Source organism: Chlamydotis macqueenii, chromosome 9 (assembly GCF_036417535.1).
Source record: "Chlamydotis macqueenii isolate bChlMac1 chromosome 9, bChlMac1.mat, whole genome shotgun sequence".
NCBI lineage: Eukaryota > Metazoa > Chordata > Aves > Otidiformes > Otididae > Chlamydotis > Chlamydotis macqueenii.
The window spans coordinates 22769435-22789893 of record NC_141564.1 but is presented as its reverse complement, the minus strand read 5'-3'; the positions used below and the strand labels follow the sequence as shown (position 1 = coordinate 22789893).

The 20459-nt window shown below is 41.5% G+C and overlaps 1 protein-coding gene across 2 annotated transcripts; it reads right to left on the bottom strand.

Moving 5' to 3' along the window:
* Positions 1 to 4157: 4157 nt before the first annotated feature.
* On the bottom strand, positions 4158 to 12892 carry LRRC34 (leucine rich repeat containing 34). Of its 2 annotated transcripts, none has more exons than XM_086754749.1 (10): positions 12771 to 12892; positions 11744 to 11865; positions 11526 to 11590; positions 10677 to 10760; positions 8982 to 9110; positions 8056 to 8151; positions 6488 to 6642; positions 6244 to 6399; positions 4677 to 4803; positions 4158 to 4389 (listed from the first exon to the last, which is right to left on the bottom strand). In XM_086754749.1, exons 1-10 carry the CDS (start codon positions 12884 to 12886, stop codon positions 4186 to 4188), a joined length of 1254 nt encoding a protein of 417 aa, XP_086610875.1. In that variant the 5' UTR covers positions 12887 to 12892; the 3' UTR covers positions 4158 to 4185. The 2 variants fall into 2 exon arrangements, with proteins under 2 accessions (XP_086610875.1, XP_010122136.2); XM_010123834.2 differs by having other exon boundaries at positions 11744 to 11868; positions 12771 to 12886.
* Between the last annotated feature and the right edge of the window lie 7567 nt (positions 12893 to 20459).

Below are 20459 nucleotides of genomic sequence, written 5' to 3'. Positions count from 1 at the left end.
CAGTAACATTTGCTTTATTAGTCATTTAGTTTTCTTTATAGACAAGAAGATAATTGTTATTTTTTACAAGACAACAATTTTAACCTTTCTTAATAGAATACACAGGCTTGTAGTTTTGTCTTAGAGCAATAATTTAGTGACCTACTCTCTTGAGTCCCCATCTGAGAGTCTTGATTTCTATCCTCATCTTTTGTGAAGATATCTCAGCTGCTGAGGTATGATCTCTATGAACTGTATTCATTTACTAGAATATAGATTTTAAATATATATTAAGAAATATTTGTAGGTGTGTTCAGGCTGGGTGCTGTAGGACCCGAAGAAGCAGGTCTGTACTGTACCTTTTGCCAATAGATGCATGGAAATCAGCTGCACATCTAATTCCTAGGTTTAAGGATTCTGAGTTATTTTGGAGGTACAAGGTTTAGAACAGTATTGATAATTTCTGTGAGGCATCCATATGGGGAAGCATGGAATCTTTTCAGGCAGGCACCTCCTTCGTGAGACCTACCTGCAAATGGAAAGAGGGGATTTTAATAATTCCATTAACAGTAATTGAGAGAAAATGATATGATTTGTAACACCGTTGTTTCAGTACCGTTTTAGTCAATTTTGAACTGAAGTTGGTGCAAGTTTTGCCTGAATAGGTTATCTGCATCTAGAAATCGCTGAATTGGCTGTTTGGAAATACTTCTATGAGAACAGCTCCTTCCTTGTATGACACTGACTTCCAACTGCGTGCCTGTATGCGGGCACAAAGCATGGTAACTTTTCTGAAATCGCGTGTTTCAAAACAACCTTTCAGGTATGGACAAGTCCCACGTTAAGGATTTCAGGGCTGTGATCTTGGAGAGGCTATCAGTAAGCCTTGCAGAATTAAGTTCAGATAAGGACTAATAACTGATTTTTTGGTTAAATTATTTTTAAAGTATCTTTCATGTATATACAATTTTTCCTCTGTTATTTGTATATAGCTCAACTCTCAATTTTATAATCCCCTAGGAAGGGAGGGAGTTGTACATATTTAGCCTGAAGTGTTTTATGTTAGACTTTAATAAACTTGTTTTGTAATTTTCCCTCACCTTGTGTCTCCTGTTTGTAACTGCAAGGGGTAGCAACAGAAGAAGGAGGGAAGCACTCTAACATAACCACCGTCAAAGCACCCTGCCAGAAGGATGCGTGGTGGCCCTTGGCGCAGCATACCAAAACACAGCAAGCGTTACTACATTTTCTTCTCAGCAGTAAACACACTTGATTTTACTCATAGAAGATATTTTGTGTCTGTTCAAACTAAATTAAACAAAAACTTTAAATACTACCTAGTATAATGACTTTTAGGTTAATTTTTCACTTGTTTTGAGGCGTTTGGGGAGGGTTGGTTGTTTGGGGGTTTTGTTTTTTTACAGAGTGCTTTGAAGATGTACTTTTTATGCTGAGTAGATATTCAGTGAATTTCTTTATCACAATTTGTATCTTAACTTATTTTTACTAGATTGTTTAATTTTACACAAGGTGGTATGGTGGCTAGAGCATACAGTAAGACTTAAGGGACCTACCTTGTACCACTGGCGTTCTGGATCAGTTATTCTCCTTCCCTTTAAATTGAGGCAAAAAGGCTGCCTTTCAGCAACATCCTGCAAGTTCTGGAAGCTGAAACAGTGGTTTACAGAGCAGCAGCATGCTTGCTTTAGCTACTAGAATTACTTACAAGAACAGGGCAAAAAAAATGTAGCCTATGTAAATTTTCTCATTCCAAAGACCACAAGATAAATCTCTTAAGAATCTCAAGGTTTGGTTTTCAGAGAAGGGCAAGCAATAGCTGTCTCTGGCGTAGGCCTCTTTAAGCAGTGCAGGCTTTTGCACAAGTAATTATTTCAGTTTGCCGGAAGCTGGGACTGACTTGGTAGACTTGGTTCCCTGTTACCACAGCAGGTTAAGGAATGTCATTCATACAAATAAATTAACACTTAATTTGGGCAATGAGATTAGTCTGAGCTTCATATACAGGACAGGGGAAAGAAAGATATGGAAAAAATATACCTCCATCTGAATCTTCTAGTAGTCTTTCTGGCAAGAATTTCTATCACCAATGTCTCAGTACTGAGAGGAGTCTCTTTAGACTTTCAGAGTATAACCTGCAATGCTCCAGAGCAGCAACACTCAGAAAAACGCCGACTTTGATAAGGCTTATCTAGTTATTTTAAAACATAAGTATTTTCATAGCATGCAGGTTTTTCCTCAAACAATCACGTTCAGTGTATCCTCAGCTTTTCTTATCTCTCTTCTTCCTGTCCAACAACAGTTAAAATATAAGCTCCTCTCTAGAACAGGGTTTTCACAGTGTGACGAATGGACTTTGTGCTTTACAAGATGACTACAGGTTAAGATGGCCCTGTGCAGGGATGTAGAACAAACATACCTGCTCTAAGTCCTCTTATGATATTAAGTGCTTTTTGGAGCAACAGACCCTGACTAATCCGGGGACAGGGGGAGGAATGAAAAAAACCACAACCAAACAACAAAACATCTCCACACACAACAGTGATCAGCACCATCTTGGTCCTGCCAGCTTGGGAAGGGGGATCCATACATCACCCTGTTTCTACACCAGCACTGTGAAAATACAGAATCACAACAGAAACAGTTCTATCGCTGCTTCTTAGGTTGAAAGTACTTTTTCCCCCCTCATACTTTGATCTCATAGGTCTTTTGCCTGTGCACACATACATTCACAGATTATTCTGTTACTTTATACTCATTTTTTAATGCACATTTAGAGATGCAGAAGACTGCACTAGTGAAAGCCTTTGCGCAAACCTCTGCTGTCCTATTTGGTGACTTTTTCTGTTCAGGAGTGTAGATCCAGTCACTTCTACAGGTACGAGCAGAGCGGGTGGAAAAAGGAAATAAGCTGAGTGATTCCCAAACGTCTACGAAGTCTGTAATCAAACCATTAAACAATGCTTAACTGCCATTATATGCATATGTAATCTTTTTCATCTGTAGGAGTTGCCACATGGCTATAATGATGATAGAAATATTTTTAAACAGTTTTTAAGAGACAGGAAGGAATAATGAAACCAAGTTTGGTGGTGTTTTTCATTTGTAGTACAAGAAAAAAGTACATGCTGCAAGTTAATCAAAATACCATTTATATCCCAGTAAACCATGTTCACTAGCTTTAATGTTACAGCATTATAGTGGCTTAACACTTAAGTTCATTTAACTTGGTTTAAAAAAAAAAAAGTTACTCTTGGAAAAAGATCAAAAGCATGCCATCATTAAGTAAAAGGTGAGAGTATATGGAGCACAGTAGCAACAAATGGATTTACCCAAACCTCTCAGCTTCAGCAGGAGTCTGCTTCTACAGCATATCTGACCCGCTGTTGAGCAAAGCTGCTGCCCGGCAGCAGTCCTGGGTGTAAGTTTTTGTCAGTTTGATCTGCCTGGCTGTACTCCAGCCTGCAGCGATGCAGGTGCGCTTCCCCTGCTACGTGGAGACCGGGCTGCAGAGAGCACAGCCCAGGAAGGGCAAGGGCAGCTCTGCAGCAGCAGCAGCCCTGTGGAAGGTGACCCTGTGGTCCTGGTACTCCATCTGTAGGCTCTGCTGCTGCTCTGATCCAGCCCCTGCATATTTTTTTAAATAAGAAGCACTTGATAAAAATCCTGATCTGAGAAGGTCTCCTGAATAGAGCAGAGTAGTTCATCTGCTAGGAGTTCGGTTCCTACAGCCGCACTGCTGCAGCCTGAGCTCTTCCCATGCCTCTGGTCAGCGACTGTACTCCCTGTTCCCGCTAACAACACCCAGTGTCACTCAGTGCACTATGCTATGGTGAAACTGTTTTCCTCTGAGCGTGTCATTTCACTACATTTATCCATTGCCTAGAAACCCTAGAACTACAGGTAACAATGGTAATGTAAAGGAGACAGTGTGCAGTATGACTGCAGTAAAATTAATGTGTTTCCATATTAATAGGCTCTTAATAGATTGGGCATTATTTAGCAACAAATGTTAAGGTCATTGGCTCAGTATTTTATCTCTAACATTATTTTAAGCTGTTTTAGATTCCTTCTAAACTAAAGACCCTAAAGAAACAACGTGCAGCAAGTCTGATATTGATACCTATTTTATTAGAAACCAGACAGGAGAAGCTCAAGCACATGGAGTGCACTGAGCCCCTACCTCACTCACAGGTATTCTGAAACAGCTGCAGTCTCGAGACTGGCATTAGCGGCTTTGTTTGTCTCCTCCCCGTAATTTGGTGTCCAGTAGTAATGCTTCTGAAGGCCATGGGAGAGCTCTGCAAGGTGAACGCGCCCGTCCGCTTCATACGGTTCCACGTCCGTACAATTGGGTTTCAGGCGGCCCGTCTGAATTAGTTCTGAAAATGCCTGAAATTAATAAAAGCAAGAATATGAGATATAATGTTCTATTCTGACTGCAGTGAAGGCTCTAGAAGATAACATACAATAGAAGAATACTCAATCATTTCAGTATGCTGATGTCCAGGGAGTCTCATTACAGCACCACATTGTAATAATTACAATTATTTTTTAAAAAGCATAATAAATAAGGTCTCTTATTCACTAACTGCTGCAGTCTTCCCAATTATCTGTAAAAACAAACCAGAACAAACAAAACCCAACCCTTTTAGAAGAGTTCAGAAGCAAACACTTACCATACAGGTGGCTTCATCAAATTTATTCCCCCAGATGTAAATATAGGAAAGTTCCATGTTTGTTTTCATTGCATCTGAAAGAGCGACAAGTCCTTTGCCACTTATGTTGTTGCTTACTACTGACAACCTAATAAACAGAGAAAATAGTTACGCAGAAGTGTGCCAAACCACAGAATTCCCATCTCTCAGTTAAAACTATTTTAACTATGGCTTATTCTTATTTTATAAGACACATAATAATATATAATGATAAAATACATTACATGTATCTTGAGATTTTGTATTTGATATTAATAATGTAATTATTTGCATCAAGTCCTATGATAAAATCTTTTTCAGGTTGCTAAAGGCAGTTTGGACTATGGACTTTTACTACTTCTCAAGGCATTTCCATGCCTCATGCAGCTAGGTTGTTCACTGTTCAGTTCGGCAGTGTCGGGGACTTACCGCGTGGTAGCCAGGTCTCATCTCCAGTCTGCTTTGAAGCCCAAGCCTTGGCATTTATCCAGGCTAAGCTTTGATCTTTGTGGAGTGGCAGTTATTTTTATATTAGGGAACCTGGAAGGCTTTCAGAGGCACCTAGCAGCCGCCACCTCCTCAGTCTGCTACTTAAAACTAATGGCTTCAGGTAACACCTTTGATCAGCTTTTACATCCTGCCGGCACGCGGTTTAATGTGAGCTACAAAATACACACTGATGGAGAGATTACAGCTCTTCTGGGTTCACCCAGAAGCTAACTTAAACAGAGGATTTTCTTAAGTGTTGAAGAGCAGAATCAACACATACAGTGCCTTATCCTTGCACGGAATCTGATTATCTTAAAATTCTGAAGATGTACAGCTCTTGGTTTGTTTCCGTTTTTGCGCCACAGGGACCTAAGCTTTAAAGACGCTGAGAGAACTAACACCTTGCCCACACGTCCCCATCTCTTCGGATGACCGTAAAAGCTGTGAAACACATGTCAGATGAACCACTACAACACTGATCTAAGCATCAACCCCCAAAAAAAAGAAAACCTGAAATAGAAGAGCAAGCGTATGTCAGGCCACACAGCAATAGATACAAGATGGAAAAAAAAGGTACTACAAAGAAAAGGGGATTAAAAAAAAGCCTGGCAGTGTGAGAAGTTGAACATGAGGCATTAGCACATGGCACTGGATGGCATTTCTTGGCCAAGTGTTTCACCCCTTTAGCTCATGTGAAACTACAGGGGACTTCATTCCGTTACAAACACCCGAAACGCGTTAGTGTGTCCTGCCTGCTCTCCAGCTGCAGGGCTCTGAGAGGACCTGCCAGTGCCTTAGGATATCTCACAGGCCGTGGGGCGTCTCACATGGCAGGAGACGCCAATGCTTAGGCAAAGAAATCCTACCCAATCCATCATTTTTTTTTTTCCCTGAGAAAGAAAAATGGACTAAGAAGTTTGGAACTTCCTGACTTTTCCATTTTGGTCAGTAACATCAAAGCAGACAGTTTTGATGTCACTTCAGCCACTGCAAAGTCCGAGTTTCTTATACTCTGAGTTGTTACACCTGCAGTCTCTGGGGAAGCTGTGTGAATACTAACGCCCGAAGACTCCTGTTGTACAAAGCCAAGGCTTCACGCAGGTAGATGGCTCCATCATCTTCTATTCTGTTTGCATGAAGATCTAGGATTTCCAGGGTCTGGTTCCGTTTTAGTAGTTCTGCCAAAAATTTTACTCCATCACAGGTTATTTTATTGCTGAAAGAGAGATGCACATTTTTTTTTAAAAGGTGCTAAGAAAATGAGTGTCTAATGTTAGCCAGGACTATGTCATGCTATAACTTACCAGCTAAGATCAAGGTATCTCAGGCTGGAGTTTTCATACAACGCCTCACACAGTCGCTCTACACCAAAGTTTTTCATTTCATGCTTGCGCAGATGTAGTTCCACCAGAGAAGAGTTATTTTTCAACATCAGAGCTATATGAACTGTGGTCTCTTCCTGAAAACATACACTCAGTTTTATTAGGCTGTACTTTAGGGTAAGATACGGTCTTGCTTCAGTAAAAGGGAGATGCACGACTAACAGCAAGGTTTCGTCATCAGTAGTGTTCCATTTTGTGTATTACAGCTTTGTATTAAAAATAACCAGGAAACATGATGATAATGGTGAAAATAAAAATAATTTTAAAAGAAAAATATTAGAAAGACATTTGCAGATTTACAGAACTATATAAATGCCTGCAAATATCAGGAGCATCAACGTTTGAATCATTATGTCTAATGAGTTTTTCTCACAGTCGTTGCTCTTAAAAAACTGAATGTTTGAGTCTGTCTTCACTAAGAGTATTTTGTAATAATGCTAATCTATTATTTCATAAAAAAGAAACGGGATTGCTATGGGAAAAAAATATGTCTTCTCACTGTAAAACAAAGTAAGTTCATTTTGAAGTTCTCTCATTTTGTTAAGAAAATAACTGAGTGAATAATAGCCTGAGTCAAAAATAAGTCAACAACCCAGAGGCCTCAAAAAATGATAGAGTTGAAGGTGGGAACAATGGCAAATAGAGCCTCCCACATATACAGACTAGGCCCTTACTGGCCCATACTTTCGATAGCAGTAGTTTAAATTGACTTTTGAAACTAGGTTTAGGCAGATCAAACCCTGTCTTACTAGGAAAGAAACAACTAAAATCTGTTTAAGCTGTTAAATTCACTGTGGGGAATTTAGGAAGATCTGGCCTTCATGACAGTTTACTTTTGTTATCCTGCCATCATGAAAATACTGTATGTATCACAGACACCTGAAAACTGCTGCCGGTCTGCTGATACCACCACGGCACCCAGCTCTGTAGCCAAGGCTTCAGCAGGAGCAGTGATGCCCAGAAGCCGCATGCCTGCAAGCGAAAGCCCCGCAGCTCTGTGTGCCTGTACACATCCAGTGGCCTGCGGTGCTACTCCCAGCAACCACCGCCTTGCAGATTCTCTTTTCTGCGCTCGATTGTTTTGGAGGGTTTTTGTCTTTGTTTGGGGTAACAAATACACCATAGGTTTTGCATTGATGAGGTTCATTCACTTGTTAAATTCATGCTTCAAGTTCACGCGGTGAAACAACAGAACCACGCAGCCCAGTGAACATGGCATATTGTTGAAGTCTGCCTTTCTTCTGTAGGCTGCGGGCTCTGGCAACTGCCCATTGCACTGCTCAGATAAACAGCAGGTTTTTGTTCTTCCCCTCATTTCCTGCTGAACAGCATTTCTCTGAACAGGGCATAAAACTCTCCATGCTGTAACAGCAGGAGGAATACTGGGTTCACCAATACCAAGCTGTCTCAGATGTTCATAAACACATCAGTACTGACTTCACTTATGCTTCTGTCTTTGACTGAGCTGGCGCTACGATTTACTTACGTACCTCTTGGCTGTACAGTAAAGGACGATTTAGGTTTATTGCTTTGACTGATTTGTTCTGAGTCAGGACTGTTGCTATTGCTATCAGACACTGCGTACCCTGGAAATGAAAATAAAACTCTTTAGAGAAACCTGTCCAATGCACAGCTCAAGCTACCAAATTACTACGGCTTCTTAGAATTGATTGTCAGAACATCAAAACCTTCAAATGGGCTCAGATTGGAAATGCTATTATTTCTGCCCCCGTGTACTCGGGAGAGATGCAAGTGCTTACAGACACAGAATGTATTTTCTGATAATACCAGTGCCAACTCCCTATGGAATAAAAGAGTGGAATTAGACCAAGAAGTACAAATGACTAGGAAATTTGGCAACTCCGGAAATAAAAAGCAAGAATAATGCATCTCAAATACATTTGTCCATTTAATTAATCCTGTACTTTGGTTTTCCTGATTTATGAAGCAGTGTCAGCTTGGGTGTGTTCCCTAAAGTCTTTGGTAAAAGTCTAAGCTAATATTGATCCTCTAGGTAAATTCATACTACATGTCAATAATGTGGTACAGAGAAGTAAGGGTCTAGAATACAGGCCAATTTGTTGGTTTTGGTTTTTGTTTGTTTTTTTTTTTTTTTTAAATTTCCTTCTATTTTGCTCACTAATTTATATACCTCAGAAAATGTGAAAGCCAAGCACCTGAATTCCCAGGGCCATAGTGGCTCTATTATGTCATCAGTGATGCCTTCACAGGTGTTTAACGCAACATGCCTTTCCAGGTATGCATCACAATATTATATATTGGCTTACCCTCAGCCATCACAAAATGTAAAATCAATGACAACAGATGGCATTTCCCCCTAATTAAGCAGTGCAGGACCTTTGTAATACCCTTGAAAGATTTATGTCATTGCTGATAATTTTACGGGGTTACTCACTATATCAGAGTCTCCAAGATCCAGCTTCTCTAAGGTTGAGTTAATTTGTAGCATTGAAGCAAAGAACATCCCACCTTCATTTCCGATTTTGTTTCCAGTCATTCTTAAATACACAAGAGTTTCATTCTTCTAGACAAAACAAAACAAAACAATCAATTCCTTTAAAATAGCCTGAAAAACAACACTGTCCTTTTTCCTCTCAATTCTGCTGGTTGTCACACAAAGACAAAACATCCCTCCAGGAGAATTTTATCTCAGTGATAACACTGACTAAGAGGCTGGCTCAGGCTTCCCTCAGTGATACCAAATGCATGAGAGTCTGGAAGCAAAACCAGAGTATCTGAAAACTTTTGTTTCTCCCAAGTTCACAAATTTCACACTCATGAAAATAATCCAGGCAGATATTTCTGCCTAAATTGGCAGCTGAAATGCAAATTGTATCAAAACTTATTTAAATCTAGTAAGCCTATTTTAAAGAAGAATATAATTAGCTTTTTTTTTTTTTTCACAGTCTTTTAAATTGCATGCCAAAGCTCCGTGAAGGTGGTTGCCTTCAGCAGGACTACTTGGTGCAGAGTGAAACCAATGTCTAAGTCTTTATATTGCCAGTGAAGCCTCCAGTCATGCAAAGTTCTGACCAGAGGTCTAGAAAAGTAAGCATCTTTTCCCTCACCCTCCACAGGATTTCAATGGATATGAAATACGTACTCACTGCTAAAGCCCTAAATGCAAGGCAGAGTAGGTTTGTACTTTTAATTCCTCAAAACCACTCATTACCAGCAATTATGACTGATTACATAAAAGAATAAAAAACAAGTAGTTCCAGGAGCAGCAGAACTAACGAAGCCTGGTTTCACACGGCTTTTATGTCTTTCATGTGTCCCCAGTACCCCTTCCCCTGCTGCGGTACCTCACTACAGCATCTCCTTCCCTCTCCTTCAATAACACACCCACCTCCACCCATGGATCCCACCCTGCCTGGCATGGCACTGGGAGCCCACCCACCCAGGTGCTGCCACCGGCTTGCTCAGGAAAACCAGTAAACCCAGCAAACCCTGCCGGGGCGCTGCACAAACAGCTTTGGGGTGTCGCTTGCAAGCCCAGTGTTGTACTGTAGAACTTTAGCGTTTTGGAAGCGTGTCAAATTGAGTTGAAATTAGTTCAAAGACTATTCAGGAGGAAGAAAGAGCTCACGTGAGTCTCATTTCACAAACACAACAAATCTTACACACAAGCCCCATTTCCTTGGGAAACCACATTAAAAATAACAAACATGTTTTTATGCTGCTGCTGCGAGGCAAAGTTTCGAAAACATGTCTCAGACATCTTGAATCAAGATAAGTATTGACATCAAGGTACAGGCAATTTTTTTTTTTTTTTTTTTTTTACAGGAAAAAATTAACGGCGTTATATATTGCATAGCACAGCATAGCATTTTTCACACAGGAAAATCCAGCCATGATAGCTGCGATAATTAAGTGTTAATGGCAGCATAGCGCACCTTTTTCTTGTGTGAAACCTGATTTCTGAAGTCTGCCTTGGGAAAACAAGCAAGCCCTGTGATACAGCAAAACGCTGAATGGCCTGAAGACAGAGGGCCCTTTCAGCCAGCTCTGATGTTGGCAGGACAGCCAGTACTGCTCATCAAAAGCAAAAATACCAAATGAGATGCCATTGCCTACAAGAAATACTCACATGGAGTGCTCTCGCTATAAGCTCTGCTCCACTTGTGCCAATATCATTAAACATCAGGTTTAGGTACCGCAGAGTGGAGTTTTCCTGGGCAACAAACAAAGCAGCAATCAATGAGACTTTTTTCCAGCGCTCGTCTGCATTTTTCAAAAAGGAGATGCACCATGCACGTACTTAAACCTCTGTCCTTCGTGGCATTTCAGGCAGCCCCTGATTTAGAGTAGTTAAAGAATGGCAAAGTATGCCAGATGATGATGGAAAGGCAGAAAAAACATTATCATGTGTAGGCCCTCACCAGGCTTACAGAAACCACCTAGGAACTTGCATGCCCAGCATGAAAAAACGAGGCAGGTGATCAAGCTCAGATGCAGACCTTCAGGCATTTTGGGAACTTAATGGCCCTCCCTGAGCTCCAGGAACACAAGCACTGAGTGGTTACTCACCATTTCCCATCTGTATTCCGGTGCTTACAATGACAAAAAGGCAGCATTAAAGTTTCCTAGGTTTAGACCTACAAAAAGACTAGCAGAGATGATAAAGTATCAAAAACAAAGGCCCTGGCACGCTCTTACCACCTCTGTTGAATTGAACTGTAAGGCTAAAAGCCCCACAGCTTATACCACTGTTCCTTCTTCAGGACACCCCAGCCGAATGTCAAAGTTTTCTACCAGAAATTAAAACTCTCCCCAGATAATACAATCTGAGATTCCAGTGAGATGGATTTGAATGTGAAAGTCAAAATGAATGGAATTTTGCCAAATCAATGCATTCTTGTCTCCAATTTACCACAGATAAATATTATTATAGCCAAATAAATTGCAAGGTGCTGAACAATAAACATCAGTTTGGCACCTGGAGGAACGTTGCCATGTGCTTTGCTCCATCATCAGTCAATACATTCCACCTAAGATCCAAACCTGAAAAAGATGAAGAATGTGATAGATGCATATCTACATTTAATTGATGTCTAAATAAAAAAGAAATAAAAATTAACTAAGGTTAAAATCAAGACTGCTTATGTTTTCTCCTATTAGCAGAGCAATATCAAGCACACATAAAAAAAAGCTTACCTGTGACAAATACAGTACTGTGTAAGACAGAGGTGAGAACTTGAAGATGGTCATCTGCAACTCTCTGCACAGGCTCTCGATGATTATTCCCAGCTATTTTTAGTGTGATCCCTTTTGTCCATCTGCTGTAACACAAAAATGTAAGTACATGGGGAGAAATAAAATGATAGAGGAAAATGAATTTTCTCTCCCGATGAGAAGCATATCCATCCTTGCCCTCACTGATGCATTTGCACGCAGTTAGCTGCTGCCGCTACCTTTGGTGACACCGGGCCAGACAACGTGACTCAGGCTGTACCTCAGCACTGTCCTTTCCGCTGTTCTAAAGACACTGCACAGCCGCAAGACCACACTTCGTACACGTGCACAGAAAGCAGGAAGAGGCAAAACGAGGGGAAGGCAGATGGAAATAGACTATGCTGGAGGTTACCTCATCATCTCCTTTTAACTTGTTCCCTTTGTTTACTGTCCTGACCTCAGGATCAAAACCTAACACAAGCCATTTCCATGCTGTCTTTTCTCAGGTTTTTGCTCCAAAGGACAATTAACTTTGACCCTAGGAGCACCTATGAGAAGAAGCCTTACCTAGCCACATCATGAGGGAGAGTTTGAGCGGTTAATACCTTGGCAGGATTCAGAGAACGTTCAGGGAAGCATTACTAGCTGGAAGCTAACTGGATGCAGCTGAGGCTTTTTAAACAGGAGCAAGACAAAAGGAGGGGAGTTAGGATGACTAGACACTGGGTTTGGCTTCTCTAAGGGACACAAAGGCACCATCCTGTATATTTTTCACTTTTTTTTTTTAATTTCACTGCTTGTAAAGCTGCCCAAAAGGGATATATAGCTACAAACTTCTGCCAAGATGATGTCAAGATGAGTCAAACCAGAACCTCTGCAGTAAATGCTAAAATATGATTTGTGTTTAAGCCTGAAAGCGCATGAACTTTCTCATTGTTCTATTCCTTGTCCTGATATCTTTTTAAGGCTTTCAGAAGCATCTGAAACACGCTGTTTGTTATTTCCTTACATTTTATCATTTTTATCAGCTTCTTGAAGCACAAGAGCAATGAAGGGGTTTTCAGGTTGGCCCAAGTTTTGGCAGGCCCGCACATAGTGCTGGTGAAGATCTGGACGAACCGACATGACCTGCTACAAAAACAAAACAAAGTATTACTGCATTGTTTTGGCAGCTTAGCAACATCACCATGGACCCAAGTGCTGCTTTGCCAGGCTCTGCATAACAATAAAACTGGGCTTGGTCTGAAAAGGGTTACAACTCTTGGAATGCAACACAGGAATAACACATGCAGGCAGATAGGAAAAGCTCTAAGAAAAAATGAGGACCTGTGGATGTGTTTCTGATCCACCATCACGCAGGATCTGAGCTAACAGAGAATTAATATTCACAAAGGCAGGTCCTTTTTCCCTGTAAAGCAGCTGGGCCCCGACCTATGCAGGCCTACCTGAGCGATCAGCGCCAGCACCCTCTCCCTGCGGTGCCTGGCCCAGGGATGAGCTCTGCCTTGCAGCTGAGCCGGGCTGCTCCAAGGTTAATAATGTTTGGTCACGGAGCCCGTTTCCAAGGAGGGCGTCCCAGGCCCTCCACCAAAAGGGAGCGGGCAAAGGTAGCCAGTCCCGGCCCAGAGCCGCGCGTCTGAGGTGCTCAGCCTCCACAGAGAGGGGAGTTTTGGCAGCTCACCCTCCGAGTATTTACTTAGCGGTCTGCCCGCAGTCTCCAAGGAGCCTTTGCAAAAATTTCCGTGGTTACTCAGATTAGCAGTTACTTCAAAGGTGCTGTGCTGGTCCTTTCCACCAAATAAATCCTTCTAGCAACTTCACTGCTGCCCTTGTACGTAGGAGGGGGTGGGCTGGGATCGCACACCCTCCTGTCCCACCACACGTGGGGCTTGCACACGAGTACTGAACTCGGAGCCAAAGAAAAAGAAAATACCTTGTGCAACATCTGAATTACACTGGAAGCCCAGCATGGGTTTCTCTACCTATGATGGTCACTCCGTTCTTTTTCCTTGTCCTGGCGATTCCTGGAAACCACCCATTTCTGGAAGTTTGATGTCCTCCTGGTGCGGTTACGGCAGCAGAAAAAAGGGCATCAGGGGAGATGACGGATGGCTGCCTCTGGACCTCACTTTCTCTCTTACCATTCCTTAAATGCCAGCTTAAAGGTTTCTTCTGTCCAGATACCAGAAGTCAGTCAGGTAGTCACCCCTTTCCACCTCTTGCTCCTTCACTATCAGCAATACAACCTTGAGGGTTATCAAGTATCAGATTCATTGGCTTCTCTCTGCCTCAGAAACCACAAAGTTATAGAAGAAGGTGCCACCTTTTTACAATAAGAATCTTGCAATTTTGCAATTAGCATAGCAGAAGACAGATCCCAGTCAGTGTTTGTAAGTATAGGCCTTCAAGTCTCAAGGAGGTTGCTTTGTCCAGCTCCCCTGACTTCACAAGGTCACCCTCCAAATTTGGCTGTTTGGGCACTTCAGGATGGCCCGGGATTCAAACCTATGGTAACGCTATGTGTGCTGCAGGTTTTGATCTCAATGAACACAAGCAGCTTTTTGCAGGTGTACAACTGAGATTAGAACCTGTCCCTAAATGCTGAATCCTTCCAATATTTATTTAGCATTTTTAATTATTTTCTCTTCTGAAATGAGAAATAAGGAACAGAGATGGCCGAGTCTCAGCAGAGCCGGGAAGCTGCACAGTGGGAACTCACTGTCCTAAAGCCAACCACCTGACGATGGTTAGACTGCACAAGAAATACCAGTGAATGAAGCGCCAGAGAACGAAGCTCTTTCTCCCACACATATCACAGACAGGATATTTTTTACTCATTTAGCCAGTAAACCATATCGTCAGATGTCTTGAGTCTAGAATATCTGGAAAAGCTGCACAGGGAAAATAACCAGATTGTAAGCATCCCCAGAGACATCAATCACCTGAGGCACATGAAGATCCTCTACTCAGACCAGAATCATATACAGGACATATGTAAAGCTTAGATTTAAGAAACAATCCCCTCTCTTGTAGTTTCATCAGCTCAGGCTCTATAAAACAAACTTACACGGAATCCCAGTGCAGATCTGTGAATACTTCCATCATGTTGAAGTGCTTGGCCTTTCTGACAATAATCTAAAGTATCTGCCTAAAGAAATAGTGAACCTGGCAAAACTCAAGGAAATTTACCTCCAAAAAAAAAGATTTGAAAGTTTTCCCAGGGAGCTTTGTCATATTGCTAATTTAGACATAATAGATCTGGAACAAAGTCTAATCAATCTCACCCCAGAAGAGGCAGGCTTTTTGACAAACGTAGTTAAACTATTTTTAGCTTTTAATAACTTACCCTCCATTCCTCCCACACTGCAACACTGCCAGAAACTGGCTGTGCTGGGTCTGTCTCGTAATCTCCTGCACAAACTTCCCTCAGGTTTGAAGAATCTCACTGAAATGAGAGCACTCAGACTGTCTGCTAACAGCCTGGAGATGTTCCCACATCAGATCTCCCGCATCGTCCCTTTCCCATGTTTATCCGAGGAAAATCAGACTGTGCACAGGATGCAGGTCTTTCACCAGATTAACCAGTGTCAGGATACCAGATCTGAGTGAAAACTGCTTTGATGAGACTCCTAAAGGAATACGCACCATGAAAAATCTGGAAGTATTTGTCCTGGATGACAATCAGATATAGGAGATATTTGTTCCTTTGCTTTATTTTATCGATACCCCCTTTTTTGAAAATCTAGGTTCTTCATGACAACTGAGTGCCACCTTTCCCTGCTACAGTGAGAAGCCATGTTCCACTTGGTGTGCACCTGAGCCTGGGTAACTCATTGTCACTGCCAGCTGAGTATTGGGGCAGCGAGAGAAAAGCAGGAACGTGGAAACACAGGCCTTTGTGTTGAATTGTAAAGGTGAAGCACTGACTGGGAGGGATTGCTTCAGTCTTTTTGAATCTTTTTTTTTTCTGTGTACACTGGAAAATAAGAGCTGCATCGGTGTGGAATCAATACGTCACAAACTGAAACAGAGCAGAGGGCAATTTTAAAATTGATCTGATATTATTAACGTCTTTAACACCATTAATATTTGCTGTTCATTTGATAATGTTCTATTGTAAGTGTAACAGTATTCATGGACATACTCACTTTAGGGCTCAGAATATACCTTCCTCCTTATATAATGCAACACTTCTTTCCCAAGGAGATTTTCACTTGTGCAATTTTCTCCTTGAAAGTTAAATTTACAGAAGTAGTAATTTATGCAAAAGGATCACTTTTAGATTTCATTCATTTAAATTACTCACCCCTGCACTGTGCATACAAAGGATATGAAGAAGCAGACTAATGTTTCTGCTAAGAAATAAAATTAATCCCAGAAGAAATCTTTCCAGCAGAGGCAACAACACAGATTTTTTTTTTGCCAAAATTTCCACCATACTGTGAGGTATAATGTTATATTAATGAGCAGAATATTCTGTGTTCATCCATCAACAGTAATGCAGTTCCATAGCATTTTCCTGGAGATTTTTCCCTAAAAACAAAATCCCAAAGATTAGTGTTTAATTGACATAATGTATCTTTTTAATGACCGTGTCTAGATACCTGCCGAGGTGAAAGAACTGACAAATCTGAAATGCCTTAGCCTGTCCGGAAACCAATTCAGTATCTTTCCAAAGCAAATCTTTCTCCTGGAGTCATTAGAGAGATTATACCTGGGACAACAGAAAGGAATTAAATTCCCAAGTCTGCCAGAAGACATCAGCAAATTGCAGGAAGGAGCAATAGAAGGGGGAAGATCTTGGTCTGCAGTGGCATGGCATTTCAAGGTTCTCCTCATCTTTTTAGCTACATGGTGCTGCATCAGGCTAGGGCTGTCAGAATAGGAATCATATCAAAACTCAGTGTTTGAAATCTATATTGTCTCTCTGTGTTTCGTAGACATCCCACTGGTATCTCAGTTTATAAACCTTACTTTTGCACTTACTAATATTCTCTGTACTTTGATTATATATATCAAGCTAAGGAAAAATTCCTTATTTATTAAAAGTTACAGACACATATTTTCCAGAATCTGAAAAAACTGTATATGGAGAATAATTGTCATGAGCCATCAGCTCATTGACCCACCTGAAAACACTTGACTATCGCAACAATCTCCTTAAACAGCTCCCAGAGTCTACGCCAAACACAAGGTGAAAAATAGTCTTTGTGTTTGTGGCCTCAAGGACACAAGTACCAGTAAGCATTCTGGAAGAAGGATGGAGAGAAGGGAAGGAAGGAACGCAGTGCATCATTCAGGGCTCATCCTGTAATTGTAAGGGAGGCAAATGGGATAGGAACTGGGAGGCAAATAGGAACTGGGAGGGTGGGGGAAGCGCTGCCCCGAAGCCAAGTGGACAGGAGGTCCTCACCCACAACCTATCTCAACCTTAGAGTCTGGTGAAAAAAGATATTTCCCAGAGCTCAGCACGAAGCAGAGCCCCTGATGTGAGAAGACCCATTCAGTCAGCACCAGTGACTCCAGGGTGGTGATGAGGAACTGGCTCGCTGCGGGAGCTCCCCAGCCCAGTCTTTCCATCTTCCCCAGTTCTGCATTGTACCTCTGTGTGGCTAAATTCACTAGCACTGTTGGTGTGCCAGTTAGCAGGACTTTTGAAAGTTGAATTTGGCCATGGAATAGTCTTCACCTAGTGAAATAAATGCTTTGCTAGGAGGGCCCGAGTCTCATCTTCTATATTTGGGAGCAGGTACTTTGAATTTTAAACACTCTGGTGAGAAGTTCAATACACACATTCATTACACGCATAGACTGAATTGTTGTTGCCGCATCCATGTGCTGTTTATGAGGAGCACACACGAATGCTCCATACCATTGCTGTTCTTCATGCTCCAGTTGTTTGCTTTTGTGTGTTCAGAACTGCAAAACCTGCTCATTCAGAACCATCACCTGTCCCAGCTGCCCAAGGATTTAAACAATCTTCAGCAGCTGGAGCTAGTCCCTGTGGATGGGAACCCTATGACAGACCCTACAACTGAAGTGTGCTGTCAGGGAACATCTGCCATCTGGGAATACTTACAGGGAAAAAGGTGTAAAAAAGTCATGAACTTAAAGGTAAGGGTGTTAAGAAAGCCACCACCATATACATACAAAGCTGTGGTTTTAGTAATAGATACTTTGCAGAACAACCTACAGGGCATTCCATGCAACATCAAAACCATCTTAAACCACTGTTTGCTTCAGCTATAGCAGAGCAGTGCTTCCGTCACTGACCACGTTAAGGTAGGATACAGGCAACTGTCAGGCAATGCAGCACTGGGCATCATTCAGAAACATCCCAGAAGGTTGACTGCCTTGCCAAGTCACACTCAGCAGGCACAGAACAGGCTTTACAACTTGCAAGGGAGCTTTCCTTAGTTCCTTGTCAAGTGGAAGAGGAATGGTTAGCGTGTCTAAAAACAGGGCAGATCCTCTAAGTCAAGACATTGCTTAAATATTAAACTAACTGCAGGTGGCATCTTCACACTTGCCGACTGTTACTTTGACTGTAGAGAGTTGAAGATCCATTGTGCAAACACATTGAACAAAATACATTTTTGTGTGTTGTTTGTTTGGTTGTTTTTTTTTTTTTCCAAAAGAACATCCATCTGTAACACCAGTGGGCCATGGAATTAATTTGCTCAGAAAAAATATAAGGCAAGGAGGAAGGAAAGGCAAATCCTCAGTCTTTGATTCTTCTGAACAGTTCCAGATGACTGTTTGCTTTTACCTTTCTCCTCCAGGTAACTAGATTTTCTTCTCTCTTTTTCAGATCCAAAGTTTGTGGCATGGGCTGATGAACCAGAAGGGGATTGGACGTTTCCTGACACATAATCTAACAAAAAAAAAAAAAAAAAGAAAAACAAAAAGAAAAAAGAAAGAAGCAAAGAAAAGGGAAAAGAGAAGCCTGTAAAAGGATTAAAAGCCAAAAAGTTATATTTGGGCAGTAAAATGCACAGAGCTCTTTTCATTTACAAGAAGGGCAAATGTGAGCAGAGATAAGTTAGTAGGAAACAAGCAGTACTACAGCACTTGAATCAGTGAGTGTTACAATGAAAACAGATGATTTTCTGAGGTTTGTTTTTGTGTTTTTGTCAACATTGACTCCAGCTGAATCAGGCAGATTCTGAAATATTACTGAGATTTCTCATTCTGAATGCATCTTATCTCAAAACATTAGGGCAGCTGATTAACTGGAAATTGATCTGATCTGTAGGAATCTGATGCAACGAAGTGTTCTTTGTTCTGAATCCCAAAGTATTTTACATGCAATTCTTAGAAATCTGTTTTCCAGTCAGTGAGGTACAGCCATACCTAGAGTGAAACAGTATTTGTGGCCCCACCTACTAGCAGTTATTTTATGAATTTTACATTCAGAAATGATCAATACCTTGTTTGGAAATATGGAGGAGGATTCCAGGCAGTCAGAACATACGTACTTCTACCAGAAACTGCATTACCATCTTGTCTTACAGAGGTGTAAAAAGCTGTTTTGAAAATATCTCTACACTTTTGCAAAACTGTTCTCTGATGTTTTGACAATCTGTAGTTATAGTATTTTGAACGACTGCAAGCTGTCAAATCCCTACAGTTACAGCTCATCTCTGAGACAGATTGGTGACAGTTTGTAAAAGTCTGTGTGCGACAGGATTATCTAAAGCAGAGAGCCTGCAGATTGCAATATTCTGCAAAAATTCTGGGTCTTGGCATGTCATAACATCTTTGTTATTCAAAAGAACCACGACAAACACTCCTTACTATAATTCTAGCATGCCAAATTTATACGCAACCATCTTTCTATAGCACTTTACAGATAGCTGCTTGCCCTAGACATCTGATGTCCTCGTCTAGTTTTTATCTTTTGTTGCTCAGTTACTCTTCAAACCTCTCCAGAGTTTTATTTGCAGCATACGTAAAGCATAGAGCTGGACTGGGATGGGCCGCTGTGCAGATTCAAAATGCAGGAGTGGTCGGGAGCAGAACTCTTTACTTAGTTTAACTGGTTGGTCAGAAGTGTAGCCCTGCTCTCCCTCCCCCTGTCTGAGAGTTGCCTCAGAGAAGGTGGTGGCACCCTGAAGGAGGTGGTGAAGGCAGGGTCACTGAGACCCAGCTCTTCCTACAGCTCCACCTCCAGGCAGTGCTCTCAATGTGGTGGCTACATCTGCATCCAGGGCATGGACCTTATTTCTGCTTGGCTCTTGAATCGATCGATACTGAAATCTCATTAATGTGTTTGTTGTCAGGAGAGAGCTGGGAGTGCAGAAAAGTGGGATGGTTTGGTTTTGGTTTTCCATTTGACTAGGTAATTGATTCTGTTTTGATCATTTTGAGGTGTCTTCTGAAATTTTTTCACCCTAACTGAAGGCAAAGAGGCACAGAGAGAAGGATGATTCAGAAACTACTGAGGAGGAAATCACTGGAAGGGAGAGATTTCTGGGAAGAGTGGCAGATAGATAGAGAGGACATTTAAGGGCAGTGATTTAATAAAAGCTTTTTAGTGACACAACAGGTATGACAGAATCATGAGAGGACAAAGGACTGAGAAGGGGATCATGAACAGCAAGTGGAGAGGTTGCTAGCAGTGAGTCCGTACGGAGCTGAGAACGACGAACCCAAGTGTGATAAAGCAAGAAACCCCAACGCTGAAGTCCAGTTCAGT

Bases quoted from the DNA above. Each gene is read 5' to 3' on its own strand.
- LRRC34 (XM_010123834.2), bottom strand. From the start codon at position 12,886: ATGTCGGTTCGTCCAGATCTTCACCAGCACTATGTGCGGGCCTGCCAA. The intron at 11,591-11,743 runs GTAAGCTTTTTT...CATCTTTTTCAG, and splicing joins CAGTACTGTATTTGTCACAG to GTTTGGATCTTAGGTGGAAT. The intron at 4,390-4,676 runs GTAAGTGTTTGC...TATTAATTTCAG, and splicing joins TTGATGAAGCCACCTGTATG to GCATTTTCAGAACTAATTCA.